This window comes from Cotesia typhae, unplaced genomic scaffold (genome assembly GCF_013202065.1).
Source record: "Cotesia typhae breed Kobodo isofemale line unplaced genomic scaffold, CoteBio_Ctyphae scaffold_13, whole genome shotgun sequence".
Classification (NCBI taxonomy): Eukaryota; Metazoa; Arthropoda; class Insecta; order Hymenoptera; family Braconidae; genus Cotesia; species Cotesia typhae.
In genome coordinates this window covers 15504427-15527699 of record NW_027423774.1, presented here as the reverse complement: position 1 = coordinate 15527699, position 23273 = coordinate 15504427, and the positions used below count along the sequence as shown (strand labels likewise).

At 28.3% G+C, this 23273-nt stretch overlaps 2 protein-coding genes across 5 annotated transcripts in view; one reads left to right on the top strand and one right to left on the bottom strand.

Moving 5' to 3' along the window:
• Positions 1-23273, top strand: part of LOC141534238 (uncharacterized) — a 144443-nt gene that overhangs the window by 34972 nt on the left and 86198 nt on the right. For 2 of the 3 annotated variants that reach the window (XM_074253460.1, XM_074253458.1), the window contains exon 2: positions 2455-2546. The exons of the other annotated variant lie outside the window; for it this stretch is intronic. The gene's annotated coding sequence lies outside the window, so the exon portion shown is untranslated. The remainder of the gene's footprint in view (positions 1-2454; positions 2547-23273) is intronic. 3 annotated transcript variants of the gene reach the window in all.
• LOC141534494 (uncharacterized) lies at positions 8281-10341 on the bottom strand. Of its 2 annotated transcripts, none has more exons than XM_074253875.1 (4): positions 9667-10341; positions 8906-9502; positions 8436-8718; positions 8281-8365 (listed from the first exon to the last, which is right to left on the bottom strand). In XM_074253875.1, the coding sequence occupies exons 1-3, from the start codon at positions 9848-9850 to the stop codon at positions 8453-8455; spliced, it is 1047 nt and encodes a 348-aa protein (XP_074109976.1). In that variant the 5' UTR covers positions 9851-10341; the 3' UTR covers positions 8281-8365; positions 8436-8452. The 2 variants fall into 2 exon arrangements, with proteins under 2 accessions (XP_074109976.1, XP_074109977.1); XM_074253876.1 differs by having other exon boundaries at positions 8906-9490.

The window sequence follows — 23273 nt, the reverse complement described above, 5'->3', positions numbered from 1 at the left end:
AACAGTGTATAATTACTACAAATGAATGTTATTGAAAATTTTTAATTTTATTTTGTAGCTCCAACAGGAAAAATCCTATTGCTGCCCCAAGAAAATCCTGTTGTAGTAGGATTATGTCCTGTTGCTCTCACAGGACTGCATCCGGTTGCAGCACCTATTTTTCTTTCCATATACGTTATTTTGATTTTATGACAATATTAATGACAATGATTTTGCATCAAACTATTTTTATTTTTATTTAATTTAATTGCAAATTTTTATACAATTGACGCAAAAGTTTAAAGATGTATTAAAAAAAATCCGACCTATACTTTAAAAAGTTAGGTATAAAAATTTGTACGTTAGTAGTCCTGCTTTAGATGGTCCTGGATCGAGTTCCCAGAATTATTCGAAGCACGTATAAGCACCTAGAAGCGAGAGGTTCTTTCGATCTGAAGTTCGCAATCTTTTTCTTTTGTACATACTCCGATCCAACGGTTTTGGGTATCTGAGTGCATGCCGTCTCTTCACCGTATATGGCAAGGAATTCACCAAACGTTGATTGGAGCAAAAAATCTCAATGCTAAGACATTAAAGAGAGACACTCAAAGCGGATAACTAAGTAAATAATTCTAGAGATAATAAGACCATAAAAGATGAAAATAGATAGAGAAAGCTTTAGTTTCATAATTTGTTTAAATGATATTTATAAATCTGCATAATACATAAATTGAAGAGAAAGTTGTTTATTGAAAGTAGGATATCTTATATCTATCGATAAATGTCTCTAAATTGGTATCAATTGTCACATCATGGCTTCCGCAAAGTTTTAAAACTTAACTCATAATCAAAACAGTACTGATTTGTTTTCGTGTGAGTTAATTATTGCAGTTAAATCAACGATACGTCACACACCTCAAGTGCCTGTATCAATTACAATGATCAGAGTTTCCCCTACCCTCCCTTAACTCAACTGCTTTTGTCGATAGCACGCAATCCAATGTCCGGTATCATATTAATTTAATTATATATGTATACATTGTTAAGTTAACAGCTCACTGTCTGTTCTTCCGTATAGGATAATAGGATATGCACTCAAGTCTTGATGAGGAGACTGATCAAGTCACATTGCATTCCTCTCTACATTGGAATTAGATTCAATCTAACCATTTCGTGCACTCTCAACTAATTAGTATCAAACAACTGTACTGTAGCAAATAATACTATTTGTATACACAATTCCCAATGTGTAAATAAACAACATATAGATCTATTAAATGTTAAAATAGAATAGATGTCTGTTTCTCTTGAATTCTATTTCAAGGATCAATCAGTAATACACGAATCAATTATTAGATTATATGATCATTAATTATTCATTACATATCAGCTATTTATTGATCTATGAACGTTACTAGAGAATTCTGATAATTAGCTGTAAATTTTACACAACAAATTTGTGATCATAATCATTTCCAAGTATTCATCTTAAAAATCTTGTTTATATCACTTTAATGAAAATGGATTAACATTTCATCTACTTTGGACGCTAAACATCGAGTTCAGTATAGAGAAAGGTTAAGAATTTGATGTATTTTGAAATCTGTTTCTATAATATTAAAAATGACTATCATAATAAAGAAAAAATTGTTTTGATAATTTGAGAAAAAAATACTGAAACAAACAAATCATTGTCTTGCATCAACTAGCCGTATTTTTCAACCACAAAAATTTTCTTGGCTTAAGACAATTTTACTCGGTTCAAAACTTTTCGTGCTTGATTTGAGAAAATGACATTTTTAAAAATGATTTCTTTGGCTTAAGATTCTTTATCTAGAGTCGAGTAAACTTTTTCTCTGAATATTATTCGCAAAGTTATACACTCAGCTCTATAAAAGAATAATAATATTTTAAATTTTGGACTAGATATAATTTATTTTGATCGTTATAAAATAAATGAGATGGGTCATAGTTAGTAAAATCACATAGCAAATATGTTTAAGAGTAAATTTAAATTGACTAAGATCCGGTTTGTAAAATTTTAAAGAGTTAATTACAATTTAGGTTTGCTTAAATGTCGAAGTCAATCGGCCGAGTAATTTCGAATTCATTTAGAGAAGCGAAAAAAAGAAAAAAACAATTATTTTTTGAATCGTGTTGAATAACTTTGATATTTTTGGATAGATTCATTTTTAAAATCATATCACAAAAAACTGCATTAAAAAATTGTCCAAGTATTTTTAAAAATTGAAAAACTTGAAAGTAAATTAATGGCCATATTTTCCAACTAAATTTTTTTAAGACTTCAATAACTTATTATTAGATGAAGAAATTTCAAGAATGGCCTCCAGGGTTAACTGTTATTAGGATTTTCTTTATCAAAAGAATTTTCTTATAAATTGAATTTTTTGCTTGAAATACATAAACCAATTTGTGAAAGAAAGAAATCCAATAGTTTTTTTTTTAACATTTTAGTGGTACCCATTCCATGTATCCGTCACGCTCGAGGCTGGAGGTGTGTCCTTTAAGGGTTAAAATCTGCTAAATGAAATTATAATCTGTTGGAGGTATGTAACATAATAATTTAAGCAATTACATTTTTTTTCAATTTGAAAAATATTTTATTTTTGATGTACTATTTCATACTTGGATAAAAACACATATAGAGTATAAGTAAAGTACGCAATGTAAAATCCTGTATATAAGGTAAGCCACTTCACCTCGCAACCATATATATAAGTATATAGATATCGCGAAAAGCTTGCACGTCGCCGTGGTAGAGTTATCGATTTAACAGGGTCGACGTCCTTCGTTTTAATGTGGCTTCGTGGATGCTCTTCCCGTAAATCGCCTTTAGCGATTAGGTATTCGCTGTTAAATTGATTTTCCGAGCTTTTCACGTCCAATATTCCCTGAGGAAAGAAAATAAGTGAGGTGAACCAAAATAATTTGATCTTGACCCCTCTTTACTACGCTTGATATTGGTTATAATTTATAATTAATTTCCCTAATAAACACGTGATTGAAATTACAAAGGTAGTCTACCGGTAAGATAAAAGTTGCGTTATCAAAGAAAAGTCAGATTTAATCACAACAAAGTATAATGACTGTGTAAGATTCTGAACGTGAAATAGCAATGCACATCATACGCTAAAAAGTGAAGTTGAGTCGAGTAAAAGATGAAGGAGAGATTTTTATTGAGAATGGTATCAAAAGGAAAACTCTGGCGCTGCATTGAAAGTAGATGTTGCTACCGCCCTTTCCTAATGGGTCTGCCGTCCGGTTCATCCATCGCGAAATCCAAAAATAGAACCTGGGGGAGCGACAACCTAAAGAAAAAAGTTTAAAACTACAGAGAGAATCAGCAGAACCAACTTCAACTGTATATATGTACAACAATACGGCTTTTATTTACTATACGCTGAAAAAACTATCCAAATTATTCAAAATTTTTTTTTTGGTCTCAGTGGATTTAGATGTTACAATATTCAAGTACCCATTTATTATAGTGCTTAATACATTATAAGTAAGGTGACATAAATTATTTATACCCAATAAATATTTACGAAAAAATTTCCATTCAAATTTTATCATTTTTTGTTCACGATCAGCGGCAACTAAAATTGAATTAAGGCGTATCGGCTTATACAAGAAATGAAGATCGGCCCGATACTGGGCCAAGACTGGCAACCTATCTTCAAGTATCGATCGAGTACCGTGAAATATCGTTAGGCCAAGACTGGGCGAGCATCGGATGGTAACTCCAAGCCGATATAGGCGACTGAATATCGGCCGAACATAGTAATGAAGCATTGGCCGAGCATCGACCAAGCATAGGCAAAAAAATTCAATTTTAACTAAAATAATTGATAGTATATTACACTACAAGGGCAGAAAGTTGAGATTCCTGCAGAGAATCGATTTAAAATTTTATCAGACAACGTATTAAGTACTCATCAATTGATAAATAAAATTTAAACTTCTTGGTAAATACTTAGGTTGATTTTGCAACTCCTTCAGAGCAAATCAAAACTGTCTCTCATTTTGCTATCGCTGTTACAAAACGCTTGTTATATCTCTAGGGTGCATATATTATGAATTTAAGATACGATTCAATATGACAAAATCGATAAGTCTATTTTCAAGCAGACGCCAAATACAAGTTTCCTTGCTTCACGTTAAAGGCATGCAATTTTTTTGTTGATAGTAATACACAATAACGTCTAGATAAGCATTTTTTCAAAAATTTAGGTTATGGGACATTGAAGTTTAAAAATATTACACGGTAAAAAATTTTTCGTCATTATGTAGAGTGTTAAAATTTTTGTGTAGAATATTATACTCTAGTGCGTAGAATTTAACATTCTAGTGTGTTAAATCATTAAATCAACAGATAAGAATGTTGAATTCTAGACACTAGAGTGTAATATTCTACACACAAATTTTAACACTACACAATGACGAAAACTTTTTTACTGTATAGATCGAAATAAATTAAAAAAAAAATTATGAAGTCGTTATTGCTCATTACTTATATCATTTACGTATAAATTACGTTCTAATCATAATGATATATAAAGTAAACAATAAACCAAAACTAATTGAAGGTCGTAGAGATTTACATTTGTCGTTATTGTGTAGATTTAAAAAATTTATAAATAATTTTACTTGCTTTTAAATTACAACGGATAAGCCGTCAAATTATAATGCAAATTGTTGGCTATGGACTATTCACGAGTGTAGTGTTGAAACTAAATGTAAAGTCGTGGACTCGCAAAACCACGTGCGGACGTGAACGAGACCTCGAAGTTGCTTTGTATTAATATAAATGTTTATTGTGGTCGTGAGTGATGGAATGAAAGAAAAAAATGCTCTCTTGGCTCTGTCCAACTCATTTTACAATCGTAATTTTTTCGACTAAAATATCTTCATATTCTGTTATCGCTTTTATCATTGTCTTGAACTTGGATGAAATGTGAAAGCGTGAAAATTAAACCTGGGTGACACTAATGATTTTTTACTATTATACTTTTAAGGATTGGGTCAAGTTTTTTTGCATGTATTCAGTTCATTTCATGCGTGTAAAAAGACTAACGCTTGTCAATGTTTCTGTTGACTTGTTTTTAACCGTGTCGATAAATTTATTGTATTAAAACAGTGAATCAATTTGTTTGTGTAGAGAAAATTTATGACTGTACAAATGCTAAAGATGATTTATAATTTGAATTAAAAAATTCATCATTTCAGTATCGTTTTTGTTTGTTCACATTATACGTTTGTACAGTTTAAAATAAAAAAACTATTCATGATTAGTAAAATAGATTTGGTGATTTAGTGTAATGTTTAAATGATGATAAACTCTATTATTATTATTAACTCCATTACAAGAATAAAACTAAGTAATTAAAAATTTAAGTCTTTTTAACTATATTTGAACATAGAAGAAGAGGGAGCGAGTGAAATAGGTCCTCTGAATAGTTTTTGCTACATCGAGCGAGTGAGAAAAAGCAATTATGTAAGCATTTTCTTTTTATAGGGTCCATTTTTTCACTCTTGCGCCTCGCCTCTTCTACAAAAAAAGTAAATTTTTTGCTAAAAGTTACCAATACAATCACTAATTTGCCAGTTTTACCAGATTTAGATAAAATAATTTTCAAATAAGTTTTTTTTTACTAAAAAAGAAACAAAATTACTTCATAGCTTTAGCGGAAGAACCTTAAAGGCGTAACAATAAGATTTGAGTTCGGATTCCAACTTAGGCTGTCAAAAATTATTTCTCGAATAATCTGTAAACTCTCGTCGAGAAGTTTTCTTTTCTCATTCTCCCATTCCTCGGAAACTCACTTGAAATGAATAATCCATGACGCAGAAATTATAATGTTGCATCATCGTATAATTCATTTTCTTAATAGCTTTCAGTAAAATTGATTTATTCAATAATTGTCCACTATTATTTACCGCCACGATAATTTTTTGCTTTTTTCCAACTACATGTATTTTATTGACCCAAAATTCTACATTTGTATAATTATATATCCAAGCAAGGACGTAACCTTTACGCCGTTTTTTTCTAAATTAGCAATTTTTTTATTTTTTACAAGTGACACAATGAACACTAATATCAAATAATTTTAAAAACGTCCCAGTTGTGTTGAATATATTGAGTTTAATGCCAACAGAACTAAAAACAGTTTTATTTGGGACAAAATGTTTTTGCAACATTAAAAATAGAACGCAAAATCGTAAAAAACAATCGGTTTTAGTTCTAATTTGGATTCGGCGAAATACACTTAGTCTACGCCGGAAATAAACCAGTGTAGGCGAAGTTTTATTTACTATTATCCGCAAAGCATCGTCATTCCTTCACTGAATCGCTAGGAATGAAATCATTTTAAATTCAATTGGTGATTCAGAATAGTTATTTAATTTCCTTTTTTTTTTTTTTTATGTCTATTAAAAATATATACTTTTAATAATATAAAAATTGGTTTATTTTGAAAAGTTAAGTCCAGATGATATTAAAGTGCCGTAAAATCGGTTAATCAAAAAAAATAGTCTATCAATAAAATTCATAAGAACAATTCACAGCTATCAATATTTTTTAAATAAGAAAATTAGTACGAATGGTTCTTTCATCAATCGAAAAAACGATCAAGATTGAAACGCAAATAGATCTTTCAATAGATAAATTTAAGTAAGTCAACAGATTATCTAGAACAAATCAAAAAGGTTTTTCATCACACACTCATATAAATTGAGAGTCCATTAGGGTGATTCAAAAAAAAAGAATATTTTTTTTTTCGTTTGGTACTCTGAAAAATAGGTTCCTAGACACCTCTAAGAAAGCCTCTCCAAGCATGAGTTCTTAATTGTAACGGGAAGGTCCTCCTTCTTACAGTTTTCTATTTTTTCTTATTATCAGATAGAAAAATTTATATCTCGCTTCTAACTACTTGAAAAAATATCTTGTTCCTTAGATTTTGTAGGAAATTGAATGCTCTACAAAAAAGGTCTCTTACGATTTTTTCGTAAACCCAACCGTTTAAAAGATATTAACGGTTAAAGTTTGATTATTTTTGGGAAAATTTTTTATTTCTTATGAATTTTATAACTCAATGAAAAAAATCATTATGAATGATGAAACTCATAGTTTTGTAGGAAATTTACTGCTCTATAAAAATGGTCTCTTATGATTTTTCGATCAAGTTGAGCGTTTACGAGATATTCATCGTCAAACATCAATGCATATCAATTTTTCTAGTTTTTGATCAATAATTCGAAAAATTTCAATTTATTCTGTGAGTTTCAAGGAAATTTAGACAAATTTGAGTTTCTATGAATAGAAATATGTTATGAACTATTTTTTTAATTAGTTTTTTTAGTCTTGGACATGTTTGATTACATTAAAACAAAAAATTAGTGCATTTTTTTAAATATATAATTCAATTTAGTGTGTTTCACATGTGTTTCACTTTTTTATCGAAGAATTTATTTATTTAATTATCAACTGCCATATAATTTTTTCAATATTTTCAACATAACGGTACACTTTTACTGTAAATAATTTCCTCTATTGCAGTTTGGGTAGTTTTTTCGATGTTCTTTGATAATTTGCAATAAGTATTGGAATTGCTCTTCATTTTTTGTCAAGCATTGATTATACTCACTAACTAATGCAACAGCTCGTTCTGCTGAATCATTAACAACTTTCAATTGGTTAAAGTATTCTTTATTTTCAATGTAACTGTCATTAGTAGGCCACGATTCAATATCTTTATCAAGGAAGTCATATGGTAAATCAAAGATTTTAAAGAGATTTAAAGACTTTTTAGAAACAAAGTCACTCAGACTTTTTTGCGTTAATGAATTCAAATCGTTTTTATCAATTATAAATTTTTTAGCTTTAGAATCTGTACCGTTACGAGTATTAACAGCTCCAACAATATTTTTTTTTACTTCCAATGAAACGGTATCGTCAAATAATGATAAAATGGCAAGTTCATCACTTAAATACCATAAATGCAAAATCATTTTTCACAAGTTGCTGAAGAAATCAATGAATTGATATTTTTGTACTCGAATAAATTTTTCAAAAACTGCAAGTCATGATTAGCAGCAGTTGTTGCAGAAGTTGATGAAAACCAAGCTTTTAAATACAGTGTAACTATAAATATACAAATTTGCCGAAGACCGTCCAATTCTTTATTAGAAAGTTTAAATTCATTTCTGAATAGAAACATTTTTAAACTGTAAATTGCCTTCGCCATCCACCTAGCATGATGAATTGCACCAGGACGTTTGAAAAAATTTCTTCTTGAGGCATTTCTCCAAGGAAAATCAACGACAATTCCAACAATTCTTTATAGTCATCTCGGGGTTGTAGTAACTATCAAAAACAATTAAAAATTTGTCAGAAACAAGAAAATTTTTTTCTTAAAATCGCAGTTAAATCATACCTGTAAGGATTGTGCAATTAAACTAGATATTTAATTTTTTTATCCAAAATGATATCAGCAACAACAGTATCTTCAATTCCAGATTTATAATTAGTTTTATTTATTTCATCCCATGATTTTTTAAATCTTCCGAACATTGGTACGTTTGGCCCAGATGACACAGGCCAATATACTTCAAATGCACTTCTCAATATGATCTCAAAAATGTGGTGACGACATGGTAACCAGATTAACTCTCTTCCCAAAGTCTTTTCAATTGCCTTACATGTACCGTTATGAATTCCTGTATAAAGAAAATAGATAACTATCGTTAAATTTAATATTTTCAACAAATTGTAGATTATATTTAAAATCCAAATGAGTAAATAATTCTCAATAATTTCAAAAGTGAAATTCAGTAAGCAATAAAAATTAAACTAGAACGTTAATAATTAAATATTTTTTAGATTAAATTATCATTGATAAGTTACCTGTATTAACTGCCGTCGTGTCAAAACACATCGCCTTAACATAATTAGTAATACCCCATTCACTCAATGTCGATAAAATGGCTGATGTTTGATTGTCTGCCGTCCCAGAATTCATTTTTGGAACCCCAAGTAATTGTTCGGTACCAAATGCAGTTAAAATAACTGGTAGCCGTTCCACAGATTTTGATCCAACAAGGTCATTCAGCATTTTTCCGTCCCAATGCACAACGTATTTATCGTGTGTCTTAAAGTTGTCATTAAGTCCTTTAGCAATGTCTTCTCTTTGAAGCATACGAGCTCGTTGAATTGAACTATAACTGAGCGTTGTATCTTCAATTTTAATACCTACTGCTAGTAAAACCGGAGCAATAATAAACATCGCATTTCTACTGCTGACATTAGCTCGGTCGAGTCCAAAAATGACTTCAGGAGTTAAGACATCAAGTTTTGCTCGTTTTGTCGGAATTGGAGGTTCATACTCTGAATCAGATCCAAAATTTGTAACTCCACTTAATGTATACGTAGAGAACGACTCTGATTTTTCACTTGGAACAATCGCATGACTGATAGACGGTTGATCTAAGTCTGGAATAAGATCTGTTTTATAAATTAAACGAAGAAAATGTATAGAATTTATTCATTTTGATGACAAATAATTAAGAAAGGACTCCAAAAATTGTCTAGTCAAATGTCATCTAGTCATCTATGAAAAGTTACACTACTACCTGACTTTATAATAATTAAATATCTCAGATACTTACTACTCTCATCTATTCCCATCATAGTTGTGGTTAAGTTTGATACAGGTACATTATTAGAAAGAATCTCTTTATGGGTACCGAATTTTTGATCCAAATACAACTTTCTAATATTATCATCAAGCACTTTTAAGGATTTTTCGCTCACAATGTCGAATAATTGTTCAAGATCAGTCTGAAATTTCATTTCCTTTTGGTTTTGCGCTGAATTCTTTTTATCGAAATTTTTTTGTAATTTTAACCATTGACTGTGATAGCGAAGAAATTTTTGACTGCATTAGGAGCTCCACTAGTTGGAATCTGATTTTTTCTCCACAGTTCAATAACTTGGTCAACTGAATTTTTAGCACTTTGTTTGATTGAATACTTTAAAATTTTAAGTTGGTAGAAAAACACACGCATAACCTCTTTCACTTTTGGTAACTTACGTTCCGAAATTCTTTGTAGAGGTATTCCGATAAAACGTATTTCTTTATTCATTGTAGGTTAATTGATGATAAATAAATTTATGTGATGATTATAAGACTTATTTAAAATGAATTATTTTATTACGTATTCAAGATGATCAGTTTTAGGAACACTGAAAATACGGTATTAAATGGGTAGATACTGAAGATAGTTGAGAGTAAAAAACATAGATGGCGTTAGTTTCAGAAGACAAACAGAAGAAGAAATGGAATTCAAAACAAAAATCCCTCGATCGAAAATTTTATGTATATTTTGTGAAAAACAATTTAAAAATACGCACTGAACAAATTTCATAATAATAAATGACAATGCGATTAAGATTTTAAATTATTAAAGATAAAATTTAAAAAAATATTATTAGAATAAAAACTTTCAAATGAATTTTTGAACAGAAAACATCTATAGGAGTTGCTTTTATAATAAAAACTCAAATTTGTCTAAATTTCCTTGAAACTCACAGAATAAATTGAAATTTTTCGAATTATTGATCAAAAACTAGAAAAATTGATATGCATTGATGTTTGACGATGAATATCTCGTAAACGCTCAACTTGATCGAAAAATCATAAGAGACCATTTTTATAGAGCAGTAAATTTCCTACAAAACTATGAGTTTCATCATTCATAATGATTTTTTTCATTGAGTTATAAAATTCATAAGAAATAAAAAATTTTCCCAAAAATAATCAAACTTTAACCGTTAATATCTTTTAAACGGTTGGGTTTACGAAAAAATCGTAAGAGACCTTTTTTGTAGAGCATTCAATTTCCTACAAAATCTAAGGAACAAGATATTTTTTCAAGTAGTTAGAAGCGAGATATAAATTTTTCTATCTGATAATAAGAAAAAATAGAAAACTGTAAGAAGGAGGACCTTCCCGTTACAATTAAGAACTCATGCTTGGAGAGGCTTTCTTAGAGGTGTCTAGGAACCTATTTTTCAGAGTACCAAACGAAAAAAAAAAAAATTCTTTTTTTTTGAATCACCCTAGAGTCCATATATCAAATATCTGGCTTAATTATTATTCTCAATACTTTCAATGGAAATTTTTATGTTTGATAGTACTATAAACGTGTTATGTTATAATTGTTGTGACTATCATTTTTGAAAGGTAAAGCTTGTTGTAATTAAGGTGAACGACATATGTTCTATACTTAAAGGATCTGTGAATGACATTATATTAAAATAAAACGAATAACCATTATCAATAATAAAGGATATTGATTGTCGCGTTCAGCTTGATATTTCACAAAGAACTTATTGAGTGTAATTTGAAGTTTATTGGTAATTTAAATTAAAAAATTAGGAAAACGGTTGACCCTAAAAGCCATCCCTGCAACTTCCCGATAATTTCATACCTAAACGCTTAAAATTGCACTTATGACGTTTTTGAGCTCTTCAAGAATTAATTTTTAAACACAAATTGATGAGATTAAAAATTTCAGAGTAATTCGAAAAAATCACTTTTTTTCGGTTTTCTTCGTCAATGATAACTCACGAACGAATCAACCAATTTTGAACGACCTAGCGGCGATCGACGTGGTTTTTTTTAAGTTAAAAACTGATTAGTTTTCAGAATCGATCGGTTTAGCCGTTCTTAAGTTATTTTAAAAAAACTATATTTGAAAAAAATTTTTTCCGTAGTTTTTTTTTTAATTTCTTAAAATTTACCCGTCCAAATTGTATTAAAAATTCAAATTTGGTCAAGCTCTTTCAAATGGCGCCAACCGCGATCAACTCGGTCAAGCCGTTCAAAAGTTATCAGAGGTTTACACACACACACACATACATACCATCGTAAAAATCGTCAGGGAAGCTTCCAACGAACTCAAAATGCCGAAATCTGATGAAACGGGGTAAAACCAATAACTTCCCGATTTTTTAAAATTTTCTATTTTCTTAACGGGAAGTTAAAAATTTTTCCATTGATCTATATCTTCTGTGACTTAGTATAATTGGTTGAAGAATTTTTTTTCAAAATTTAATGATGTTGTGAATAGTAATAGACTGTAGTAAGATGATAATCTAATTACATTCTGAATAGCTATAGAGAGTCAGTAAAAAGTCTAAAGTTTTGAAATTGCATTCAATACTGAATCCCATGAGAAATCAGTCCAGCTTATTTTACAAAAAGTACATTGCAGGTTTTAATAAATATTGATAAAACAACAGAAAAAACGTAAAAAGTATTTTCAATAATTAAAAATACATATTTGAGTAAATGATAGTGCTAATTAATAAATAGGTATCAAAAATGTACTCTGTTTTTCTTCCTCTAAAGCGACGTTGTATATGAGACTTTGTATTTTACGTTTGACTTACAATATCAATAGTATATTACCTTAGAAGTTCAATGTTTAAATTTTTAACCTTGACTTTTACGTAAGAAAACATTCACAGTAAAGAAATTTAAAATCCATATCATAAAATTATTTATGGCGATACTTTAATGATCCATGTACATATCACCTAATACAAATATGTTTTTTTTAATATTCAATTAGCGCTCCATAAAAATGTTTTTTGAAAAATAACGCCTTGTATTAACGAACCAAAAATGGAATGATGGCCATCAGTTTTTTATACTCAAATTATAATTAATAGTTCCGAGTTTTAAGTAAAAGTGAATGAAGTGGAATAAACAGTGTTAGCATTGATATCGTATTAATCAGATTGTGGTGGTTGAACTGATACATCGAATTATTAACGAGGATAAATAAGCAAAGAAAAAAATGATTTGAGAGCGCGAAAAAAAAGATGAACTCGTTTAAACGTATGTAGACCAAGTTTCCTTCACATTTACATATACACGGACACAAGAGAGCAAACTGTATATTTACACATAATATTTGTTCGGACGAGGGTTCTGCCTCACAACTTACAAGTCAGTATGTGTAGGCATCACAGATTACTGAGGCGGCAATCATTTGGATGGCGCCTGCTTGACCGCGTCAGAAAATTTTATTTGATGAATATCATATTCAAACTGGGTGGCGCAATTGATGGAAAAAAAAAAATATTGAATAAAAAAATTTCGACACCGTAATTACCTGGTTTGGGATTCCGAGTTGTTTTTTGTAAAACGGGTAATTAACTTTTTTTAGTTGAGTCTTCTCTTTTGAAATAAAATTTTATGTGTAACATAAGTTATAGATGTAAATCACTTACTTTATTTTTTAAATTTATTTATTGCTTTATTAATAAAACATGTAAAGGGTGTATTTAAAATCATGTTGGAACGACTTTATCATGTACACTTAATAAATATTAATTAAAATTCATAAAAGTATTTTATTTTTCCCACTGAACTTACATTTTAAAATTAAAAATTAATATCCATTATCATGTAGGTTATTCATCAAAGGGTTAGATTAGTTAATAATAAACAATAAACATTACTGAATTAATTTTAAATATAATAAATAAGATGTGATATGAAACAAACTACTAGCACAAAGTCCTTTGATCAGAAAATCCGGCGCCATGATAGCGTTGCTAATTTATTCTTGTTCTTTTATCTTCTATTCAATTTATTATCACTAGTGTGTCCATTATTATTGTTGTTAAACTAAACCATTTACAACAATGTAATGCCATGAATCATAATTTTCCACATAAATAGAAATATTGCATGATTTTATCTCAATTGTCTCGACAAGATTTTTTTCGCAATATTCTTCCATGAAAACATTATAATTATGTGAACATAATGAATTTATAAACTTTTAAGATATCTGTATTGGTGAAACTTGATCATACATATTTACATTCATTATATTCATAGTCATGAAGTGGTATGATGCAATGAAAAAAAAAATTAATGAAAAATAGCAATCAATAAAAAATTTTTTTAATTTTTCGTTCAAGTATTGTTAAAATAAGTTTACTCTTTGTTTATGTATATCTAACGATAACCACATTGCATCAGACATGAATAATTTGGAAATTATAGAAAAATTTTTTAACTTATTTGACGTTTTATTAGCTACATACTTTATGAATTTGTTAATTGAAGAGTAAGATTATGCAGCGAAAAGTTTTTTCTGAATGGCCCCATCGGTCAAAAATAAAAGTTTTGATTAATTAAACCGACGGGCTTATCTGACTTGCAATTTCCTACTTTAAAAAAATAAGTAAATAAACACAAAGTTTTATCACAATCCCATCTAGAGATGGAGAACTTTCAGAGGAATCAAAGTAAGGAAATAAAAACTCACCGTTTGTTTTTTGTGACTTTTTGGATTGAAAGAGTTATTGTATAATATTGACGACAGTCTGAGTTCTGAAAAGAAGAACTGTGATAAACAATAAGTTTTGATTATATCTTTATCATCTCAATATCTCAAACAGTTCGATAAGCTTTCTTATATATTGAGTAAACTAAAAAGAGTATTATTTGAGCTAAAAATATGATACGCTTGATATACTAAAGATTGAAACTGATATAATTGATTTATTTGTGAAAAATTCCTATTCAAGAAACTTAGTTGGTAGAAAATGGTACTCTTGCTTCACAAATTAAGTGTTAAATCTCATCATCTTGACTTGAGAGATTTACATCTTCGATCAAAAGTGTATTATCTTTAATAACTATGCCCAATACTTTACAAAGGAACAATTCTCTTTACCCTGTTGGAGAGTGTAGAATAAATAAATAAAAAATATTCTGCTTTTTATCTAAAAATCTTAAATTATTGATTCAAAAGTTTATTTTTTGGATAAGGAGAGCTGAACATCATGAAGCAAGAGTAAAATATTTTTTTCGATTCAAATAATTATTTTTGTCAGCGTAGTATCTTCACGACAAGTCTATTATTTATCTTAAATAATATTTAGACCTACTGTTATATTCTTATCAGATGAATTCAATTAATGTATTCGTGACAAAGAAATATCAAAAAAATATTCCAGATAAATGAACTCGATTGATGTATGATTTGACAAAAGCACTAAACAAAATTGAAAACGTTAAGCTGAACAAAAAAATATATTTGTACACTTGTTAAACCATCACAAAGAGAATACACACTTTAAAATGAACTCTGAGTGATGATGCATTTAATGATACATCACTAAATTGCATCATCACAAAAAAATTTCGTATCAAAATGTTGAATAGTTTTTACACAAACTTCACTAGAAAAGGAACACATTTTCCTAGTATAGTTCATTTAAACGATGGAAAAACATTTAGATGTGTCATAAATACTCTAAATAAAAAAAACCAGTTGAGTAGCAAAGAATTCGATTAAACGGAATGATGGTTACTACAACGTGTCGGTTCTTATCTGTTTACATTTTTTTGTTTTCGACCGTACCGAGCAACGAGTGGTGTTAGTCGATCGGAAAAGTACTTTGCCAAGTACATTTTACTTTCAAGAGGACAGTATTTACGATGAGAACAAGGATATAGCACATGCGTTGGTAAAGAATGAAAGAGATATGGTACTAAAAGTGGTGAAAGACGAAACCAAAAAAAAATGAAGAGAGATTGACTTTAACTTGTAGGAGTTTCTACTTACACTATATCTCCATTCATGACATTTTTTCTTATTTGTTTCATTTTATTTTATTTTTCGTGCTTTCATTTCATTTCCTGTGGTCATCCTTTTTTATTTTATAATATTGCTTGACATGTAGAAGTCAGCGACCTGTTCCATAAGGCTCGACTCAGTGGGAGCAGCATTGAAATTCGACGAACATACCGGAAATCCAGAAATGATGGATTATACTCAACACTTTGACCGATATCTTTTGTATGTGAGATCCATTTCATGAATTTCAAAATATTTTCTTTCCAATAGAAATCTATCCATATAATATTTTTTTCACATGTAAAATGTAAAATATTCATACTCTAGAAATGGCTTTCATCTTCAATATTTCCGAAAAAAATTCAATAAAATTAATTACGTCTTATATAGAGAATAAGTGGGTATTATTATTTATAATTTCGGACGAAAATTATAATTTTAAATGTTTAAAGCGTGACATTGGTTAAAAATTCTTGCAATAGCGATTTAAATATAATTTACAATAATATATATTGAGATGATATTACGTGGCACGGAATGATAAAATTGCTGCTATTTATAAGCAGTCTAAAGTGGTGATTTAAAATACTAAAAAAAAAAATTAATGCTCTATTATTTATTAAATTTAGATTTAAAAAATAACATTTATGTAAATAGTGCTTTTATTTTACAATGATGGAGGCAATTATTTAAATTTATCACCACAAAGTAGTACGATCGTTGTCAAGTATTGATAATTTTTTTTTTTTTATTTTAATTTATTTAAAGTCGCATCAACTACATAAGGTTATTAGCGACTACTAATATTATTTAACAAATACATGTGTTAGGTTTACTTAATTTCCAAGAATTTTTTTTTAATGATATTTACAAAAATAACACAAGTTGATTATCATTATTGAAACATGAATTAAATCTCTAATTTATTATCTTTAACTAGAATTCAAATTTGCGTGCGCAAGCGCGCGCCTTACTATAGCGTTTGCATATATTTTCATGCTCATGATATATTCGACCAATCACGTTACGAATAGTTTGATGCCACATACATTTCATCTCAATTTTATTATGGGATTAGTTTTAAGATTTTGAGAATACTGTGGGGATCGTTGAGGCACTTCCGAATGTCCCCTGGAGTATTGATAATTGTCTTACCTAAATAAGACATGATATGAACTGTGAAATTACGATATTAAAAATGATAATGTATCCAATTTACGAAATGTCTCTTACTTGCGAAAAATATATAAGCTTGAATGATTATTATTTTTTATACATTTGTTGATATGAAAAGAAATTATACCTTTTACTTAGCATTCGTTTCTCAGATTGTAATAATGTCCATGAACCGTTTTTATTACATTTACATATTTATGTTAAAGGCTACCATTTGAGGTCACTGTACCTTTTTTGGCCATTTTATGTTTAAATTTATGTGCAAATCATTCTATATTCAAATCAGATTATAATTAAAATTTATTTGATTGTTTATTTTTTATCAGTATAAATCAGTTTTCATAAATATACGAACATTACTAACAAAAATACATTCATTTACGTGATTATTAAAAATATATAATTCCATGAAAATAATATTGTAGTTTTAGAATTTGTTGTATAATCTTGATATGATTTAAAAATGACTGGAAAATCTACTACGGTGACTTGAAAAAAAATCTCACCCTTATATAAATTCAGAAACTGAAAATGAATATGGCTTGTTTTTATTTTTCTTGATCGGATTTTTATATCAAAAGATATAAAAAAATACATCCATTTATTACTGAAATTAAATTAGATTGAAACAGATTTTATAAAAAGTGAACTCGAATGAGTTGAAAAATATTAATTTACATGGATAAAAAAATTTTACTATTCTAAAATTGATTTTATATTTTTTTTTAATTAAATCACTTCATTGAAATAGATTCTATTCATATATCCATAAATATTTTTTTCTGAATTCTAATCCTTTAATTTCTGATTTATTTTTTCATACATTAACTCGAGTCGAAAAAATGAACTTAGATAAGCTTAAATTAATTGTTTTAGTATAGAAGTTAAGTTCATTTGAGTTAAATTTTTCAATTTAAGAAATTTAGTTGCCTAATTAACATATTGAAATTTTATTACTCTTGATGCTTATTTATTCGAAGCACAACAAAAGATCCACTAACTTGTGAAGAGTAATTATCATTAATGAAAACAAGCCGGTAAATTTCTATACAGATTCTATTACGTGGCTGTAATCCATAAATTATAATTATGCATACTTATAAATAAATAAAGCTAGTAATTGATTGCTCAATTAAACTCTGTTATAATGAAGTGGTTGGGAAGAAAAAATTAATTTTAGTAAAAATAATTAAATATTTTTTATCATTTTATCAAAAACGTTTATGAAATTCGGTAAAAACAGGTTTTATCTGAAGGACGTTATGCTAACTATATCTTTTGAATTTATTAAATTAGCGTTACATTTTAAGCAAAGAAACAAACTGGTAATTTCAGAAAATTTATTTAAAATCTTTAATTACTTTATACAGATAAAAGTATGATATTTAAATAAAAAAAACTATGATTGAAATTTCAAATTGTCATTAAATTATTTATTTATTTAATAATGATAACTTAAATGATGAAAAATTATCTAATTTATGAATGAAACGTATTATTTTTAATTTATAAATAATTTTTAAATTATAATCTAAATTTATTATCATTGAATTATTCAATATAATTATTATACTTATTCATTATCAATAAAGGACGATGATACGTGTGTACATTGTTACACAGAAAGAAAAAAAGTCTTGAGTCAAGCGTAAATTTTCTTAAATCAAGAAAATCTTAAGGAAGACTTAAAATTTTTTGAATAAAGTTAAAATTTCTTAAACGAAGTTAAATTTTTTTACGCTAAGAAAATTTCTTCTTGCTCCAAAATAACTTCGATCTTTATAATTTTCTTGAATCAAGAAATTTTTTTTTCTGTGTAGTATTGCTGTAATAACGATCAGATAATTGACATTTAATAGATGACCTCAGAAGCAATGTAAAGGTTCAGTAGAAATTTTAGAAAGCTTAAAATTAAAATTTGAAACGTCAAAATCTAGTGAAAACTCATTTTTTGAAAATCATTTCCAAATCAATAACTTTTCAATTTTTTAATATTTTTCATTTTATTGGAGGAATATTTTCTAATCTTTGACAGAACGAGTATTTAATACATGAACTATTAAATTTTCTACAATCTATTTTTTATATAAAAATTATTAATTGGATAAAAATTCTATTCTTAAAACATTATTTTTAGTATCAACAGTTTTACATAATACGGTTAACATTAATGATAAATTTTCCTGAATCATTCTCCTTCTGATACGGTAGTTCTCAAGGTACAAAAGGGTATTATTACTTAGCATTACCCAGGGCAACGTCAGGTTTATTGAACGCTTTTTTTAACCTCGTACTCACTAGTACACCGAAGTTAAGCTGTGAGATATATGTATATGTCCTATGTCTGGCAGAGAACTTAACATTTTTTTATTTAATCTTCTCCTTTTATATTTTCTCTTTCTGGACATCTGTGAGTCAATTCAACCGCTACGCGTGGAACTAAGACTATCAAACCTCTATCGACCTCTACTTTTTTCAACTATTCAAGTTTTGTTTCTCTACTCAATAATTCAATTATACGGCCTTTAAAAGTTTACTCTATTTGTCATAATTCAAAGTTTTTTTTTCTTAATATTAATAAATATCAACATGGCTTGTTAAGGAATAAATATTTACTCAATTAACATGAAATAAAAAAAAAAGATTTTCTTATTGATGATACAAAATTTAATGCTATAATTTATAGTTGTATTTTTAATATTTATCTTCAATTTCTCAAAAATTTTTAATAAAACTCAAGAATAACATAAAAATAAGACGTTGAAAAAAAATTGCGATGATTTACTTTTGTAAACTTGTTCACAATCAATACAAAATATATAGAGCGAAATCTGTAAATGATAATTTGCATTGGCGGTTTGGTAAAAGCTAAGTCACAACACTATTTCATGTCTTAAAAAACAAATTGTGAAGTAAATGCGGCTATTCGATACTGCAATATATAGAAACTGCGATCGATCGAATCGGGGCGTTGCTTTCGGTGAAAAAATGCGAAGGAAGAAAAGAGTGAAGAAAATAAAAAAAAAGATTGCAGGGGGTACATTGCACCCAGAGATTCGTGTCGGCATGTACAAGATTCTCATTCTACCCACTACTGTATTACTTCCTTCTTCTTTTTCTTCTTTTCCACTTTAATCTCACATAATTTCACTTTAAATGCTGATGAAAATATCCGAGATTACTTCATACTTATAGTTCACAAATCAGCGTTTATATCGTTTTTCACTACTTATAAATTATCCTTATAATCCTTTATTCATCCATGTTGAAATCCATTGGGTTAATAAAACTTTATTGTTAATAAAAACACGCCATTCATTGTTTATAATTTCAACAATATACTGTAAACTTATTCCTTCAGTTAATATAAGAATTTTTTTTTAATTTTTGCTCTCACAATAGAGAGAATAATAGTAAATTTTTTTTATCATAATATAAATTTTTAAGTCATAAAAATTTTACGGTCACTATAAAACATGAATTTCATACACACCTTGCGTACAATGAATGCAATTTGCATTATATAACAAGATTTTAGAATCTCCGATGTATTTCACTTTATTCTTTGCTTTTTAAATTTGTAGCTTATTTTACCTCCTTTAAAATATTCTCTCGATTAATCAAAGAATAATAGATCAATATATTTATATTTTTACTTATTTCCTCACAATAATTTAAAATTTTGTATTTATTTTTAGTTGTTATTTCGCTTCAAGTATGTACAAAATACAATTGGATTTTTATAGAAATATATTGTTGTCAGCGTATTATTTTTAATAATGATATTCTTAGAAAAGGAACTTTATTCGAGTTAGTTTTTTTACTAATCTCGTTTCCTCCTTTGAAATAATGCCACTTTATACTTGTATTCAATAGAAAATAGATAGAAATCGAATATTTTTTAACTCATAAATTTTCAAATTTCAGCGCCAGTTTTTATGAAAATTTGAATACTATTATTATTAATAAAAAAATACGTACACGACTTACAATATCATTTTCAAAAATTCAAGTATTGTTGTCTTACTTTTTTTTTTAATTTACTATTTATCAAAAATATATTTTAACTTGTAATAAAAAAGATTTTGACTTTATACATTGTGTTTGATAATATCTTTGATTGTAATAGTATATTATACACCTAGGGAAGTAAAGTAAGAAATGTCTCGGATTACATGTAATTGTTGGCCGAGGCGAAGCCGAGGTGTGTGATATGCTATTGTGTAATTGTTATTATTAAAAAATAAAAGTCACTTTTTGAAAAATTCTGAACATTTTTTTTTGGTTGGGTTAAAAAAATTAAAAACATCCTGAGGAACGTTTTTAGTGGGATAGAAAAAGAGTAAAATTTTTCAGCAAAATCAAAAGAATTTGGGTACAAAAGTGGTTGATTTGATTGAATAAACTTACAAAATTACAAAACACAGTAGTAACCATGACAACTGCGATTGCTAATATTAAGGTCATTAATACCACATGTTTGTTGCTTCTTCAGATGTGATAGGGCAGAAAATACATATATAAAAATACATAATTAATAAATTGGATATTATTATTTAATTGTCATTATTAAAAATGGAGTTCAAGTGATTACAAAAGGGATTCTTTTAGTTGAGTAAAATTATTTTTATAATTTGCTGATAGACGAGTTTGATGACACAAATTTACAATATAATAAAAATTTAAAGGCTTAAATACAAATACACAAGCATATACATACAGATTTTTGAGACTAGATCGCAACGTATCTTACTAGAGATTGATTGACGTCCTTGGAATTTATAGTGTATTTTTACACTACGAGGTATACAATATCGAGCGTGTGTGGAATCCTTACATTACATCCTTCCCGCGTTATACGTCCTTTCAAAGTGGACACGCGAATCGGTAATACCATAAGATGCATCGATACACAACACGCAAAAGGAAAGTGTCTTTAAAACACGAATAGCAACCTATCGTGTGATGCATTTCATTTAAACCAAAAGGTACAGTAGCATCTTAACACACCTAAAGATTCATTTTATCGATTACTACTTTAAAATCTTTTTTCCTCGAGTCATAAAGAACATTTTAAATTGATAAATTTATTAAATTCTTGAAAAAAACCAAATGCGTTTTTTTCCTGATGTTTGAAAGTAATTTAAAAAAATGTTTCTTATGATAATAACATCGATTTCCAGGCGTTGGCGCTATACAGTAGTAATGTATCACTAGTAACCGCGAGTATTGCGGTTAATAGGTGGACCAGAAGCTGTTTACAGAGTGGTAGGTAGGCAGTTGAGAAGTTTAACCGCGAATGTTATCAACCATGTAACATGTCTCCATTGATTTATTTAATACACTGATACTTGATATACCCTGAATTACTAACTAATCAATTTTCTGGGTCACAAATCGTCATTTTCTGTCAACCTTTTAAAATCAGATCTCACCAGTCATACCACGTTTTCAATCTTGCACAAAATATAATCATATTAACTTGAATGCATTGAAAATGAAGTTATTTTAAATTTATCATGTAATCAAAACTTTATGGGCGAATAAATGTTACTTAGTATGCAAATTGATCCGAGAGTCAAAACAGGATATGAGTCTCTTATCCGTACGTCTGGCTTAAGCATTGCATTATTAATCAAATAATCGATCTCTCCACCTAAGCGGCTTGCCATATGTGTCTCAAGCCCTGAGTAGAGAGTATATTCACGTCAACCATTACATTGTCAAGCTTTAAAATCATAGATTATACATTCAAATCTTGAGCGATTTAACGGTTTAACATTTAGTACTTTGTAGTCATTCTCCATTTCTCAGTGTCTCCGTACCTGTTTCAATCTGCTAATTCATTTTTCTTCAAAACTATTTATTTCCCATTGAATTCGTAACGTAATTTAGAAGATGTCATGGACAGTATTCAAGGGGATTAAATTTTCAGTTCACCGGAGATAAGATTGACAGGGACATTGTCAGACAAGTTCTCGGTAACAGACAATGAAATCTTTAAATCTCAATGATGTAAGAACAACATCACAATTACTTGTATTTTTATTACTAATAAAGATTGTGAGGTGATAAATATTGATTACTATCAGGCTGTTAATATTTATTTCAATTTATCGTCGAATCGGCATTGATCACTCAAGGTTATCTATTCTCGTTGCGGTGAGATTTATCGCTACTTATTCTGTTGCACATTAAATCTTTAGTGAAGATTCTTTGAAACTTTGTTGCAAGGATTCCTTTCATTGAATTGTTTTCAATAAATTCATACACAGCGAAAAAAACATAGGGATTTTTCCTATTTTTGCATAGGAAAAATTCCTATGTTGACTTAGAAATTTTTCCAATATTAATATAAGAATTTTTTCAATGTTAACATGGGAATTTTTTCTTTATTAATATGGTAGAAATATCCATGTAACATAGGAAAA

Bases quoted from the DNA above. Each gene is read 5' to 3' on its own strand.
- LOC141534494 (XM_074253875.1), bottom strand. From the start codon at position 9,850: ATGAAATTTCAGACTGATCTTGAACAATTATTCGACATTGTGAGCGAA. The intron at 9,503-9,666 runs GTAAGTATCTGA...TTTATAAAACAG, and splicing joins GATGGGAATAGATGAGAGTA to ATCTTATTCCAGACTTAGAT. The intron at 8,719-8,905 runs GTAACTTATCAA...TTCTTTATACAG, and splicing joins CACGACGGCAGTTAATACAG to GAATTCATAACGGTACATGT.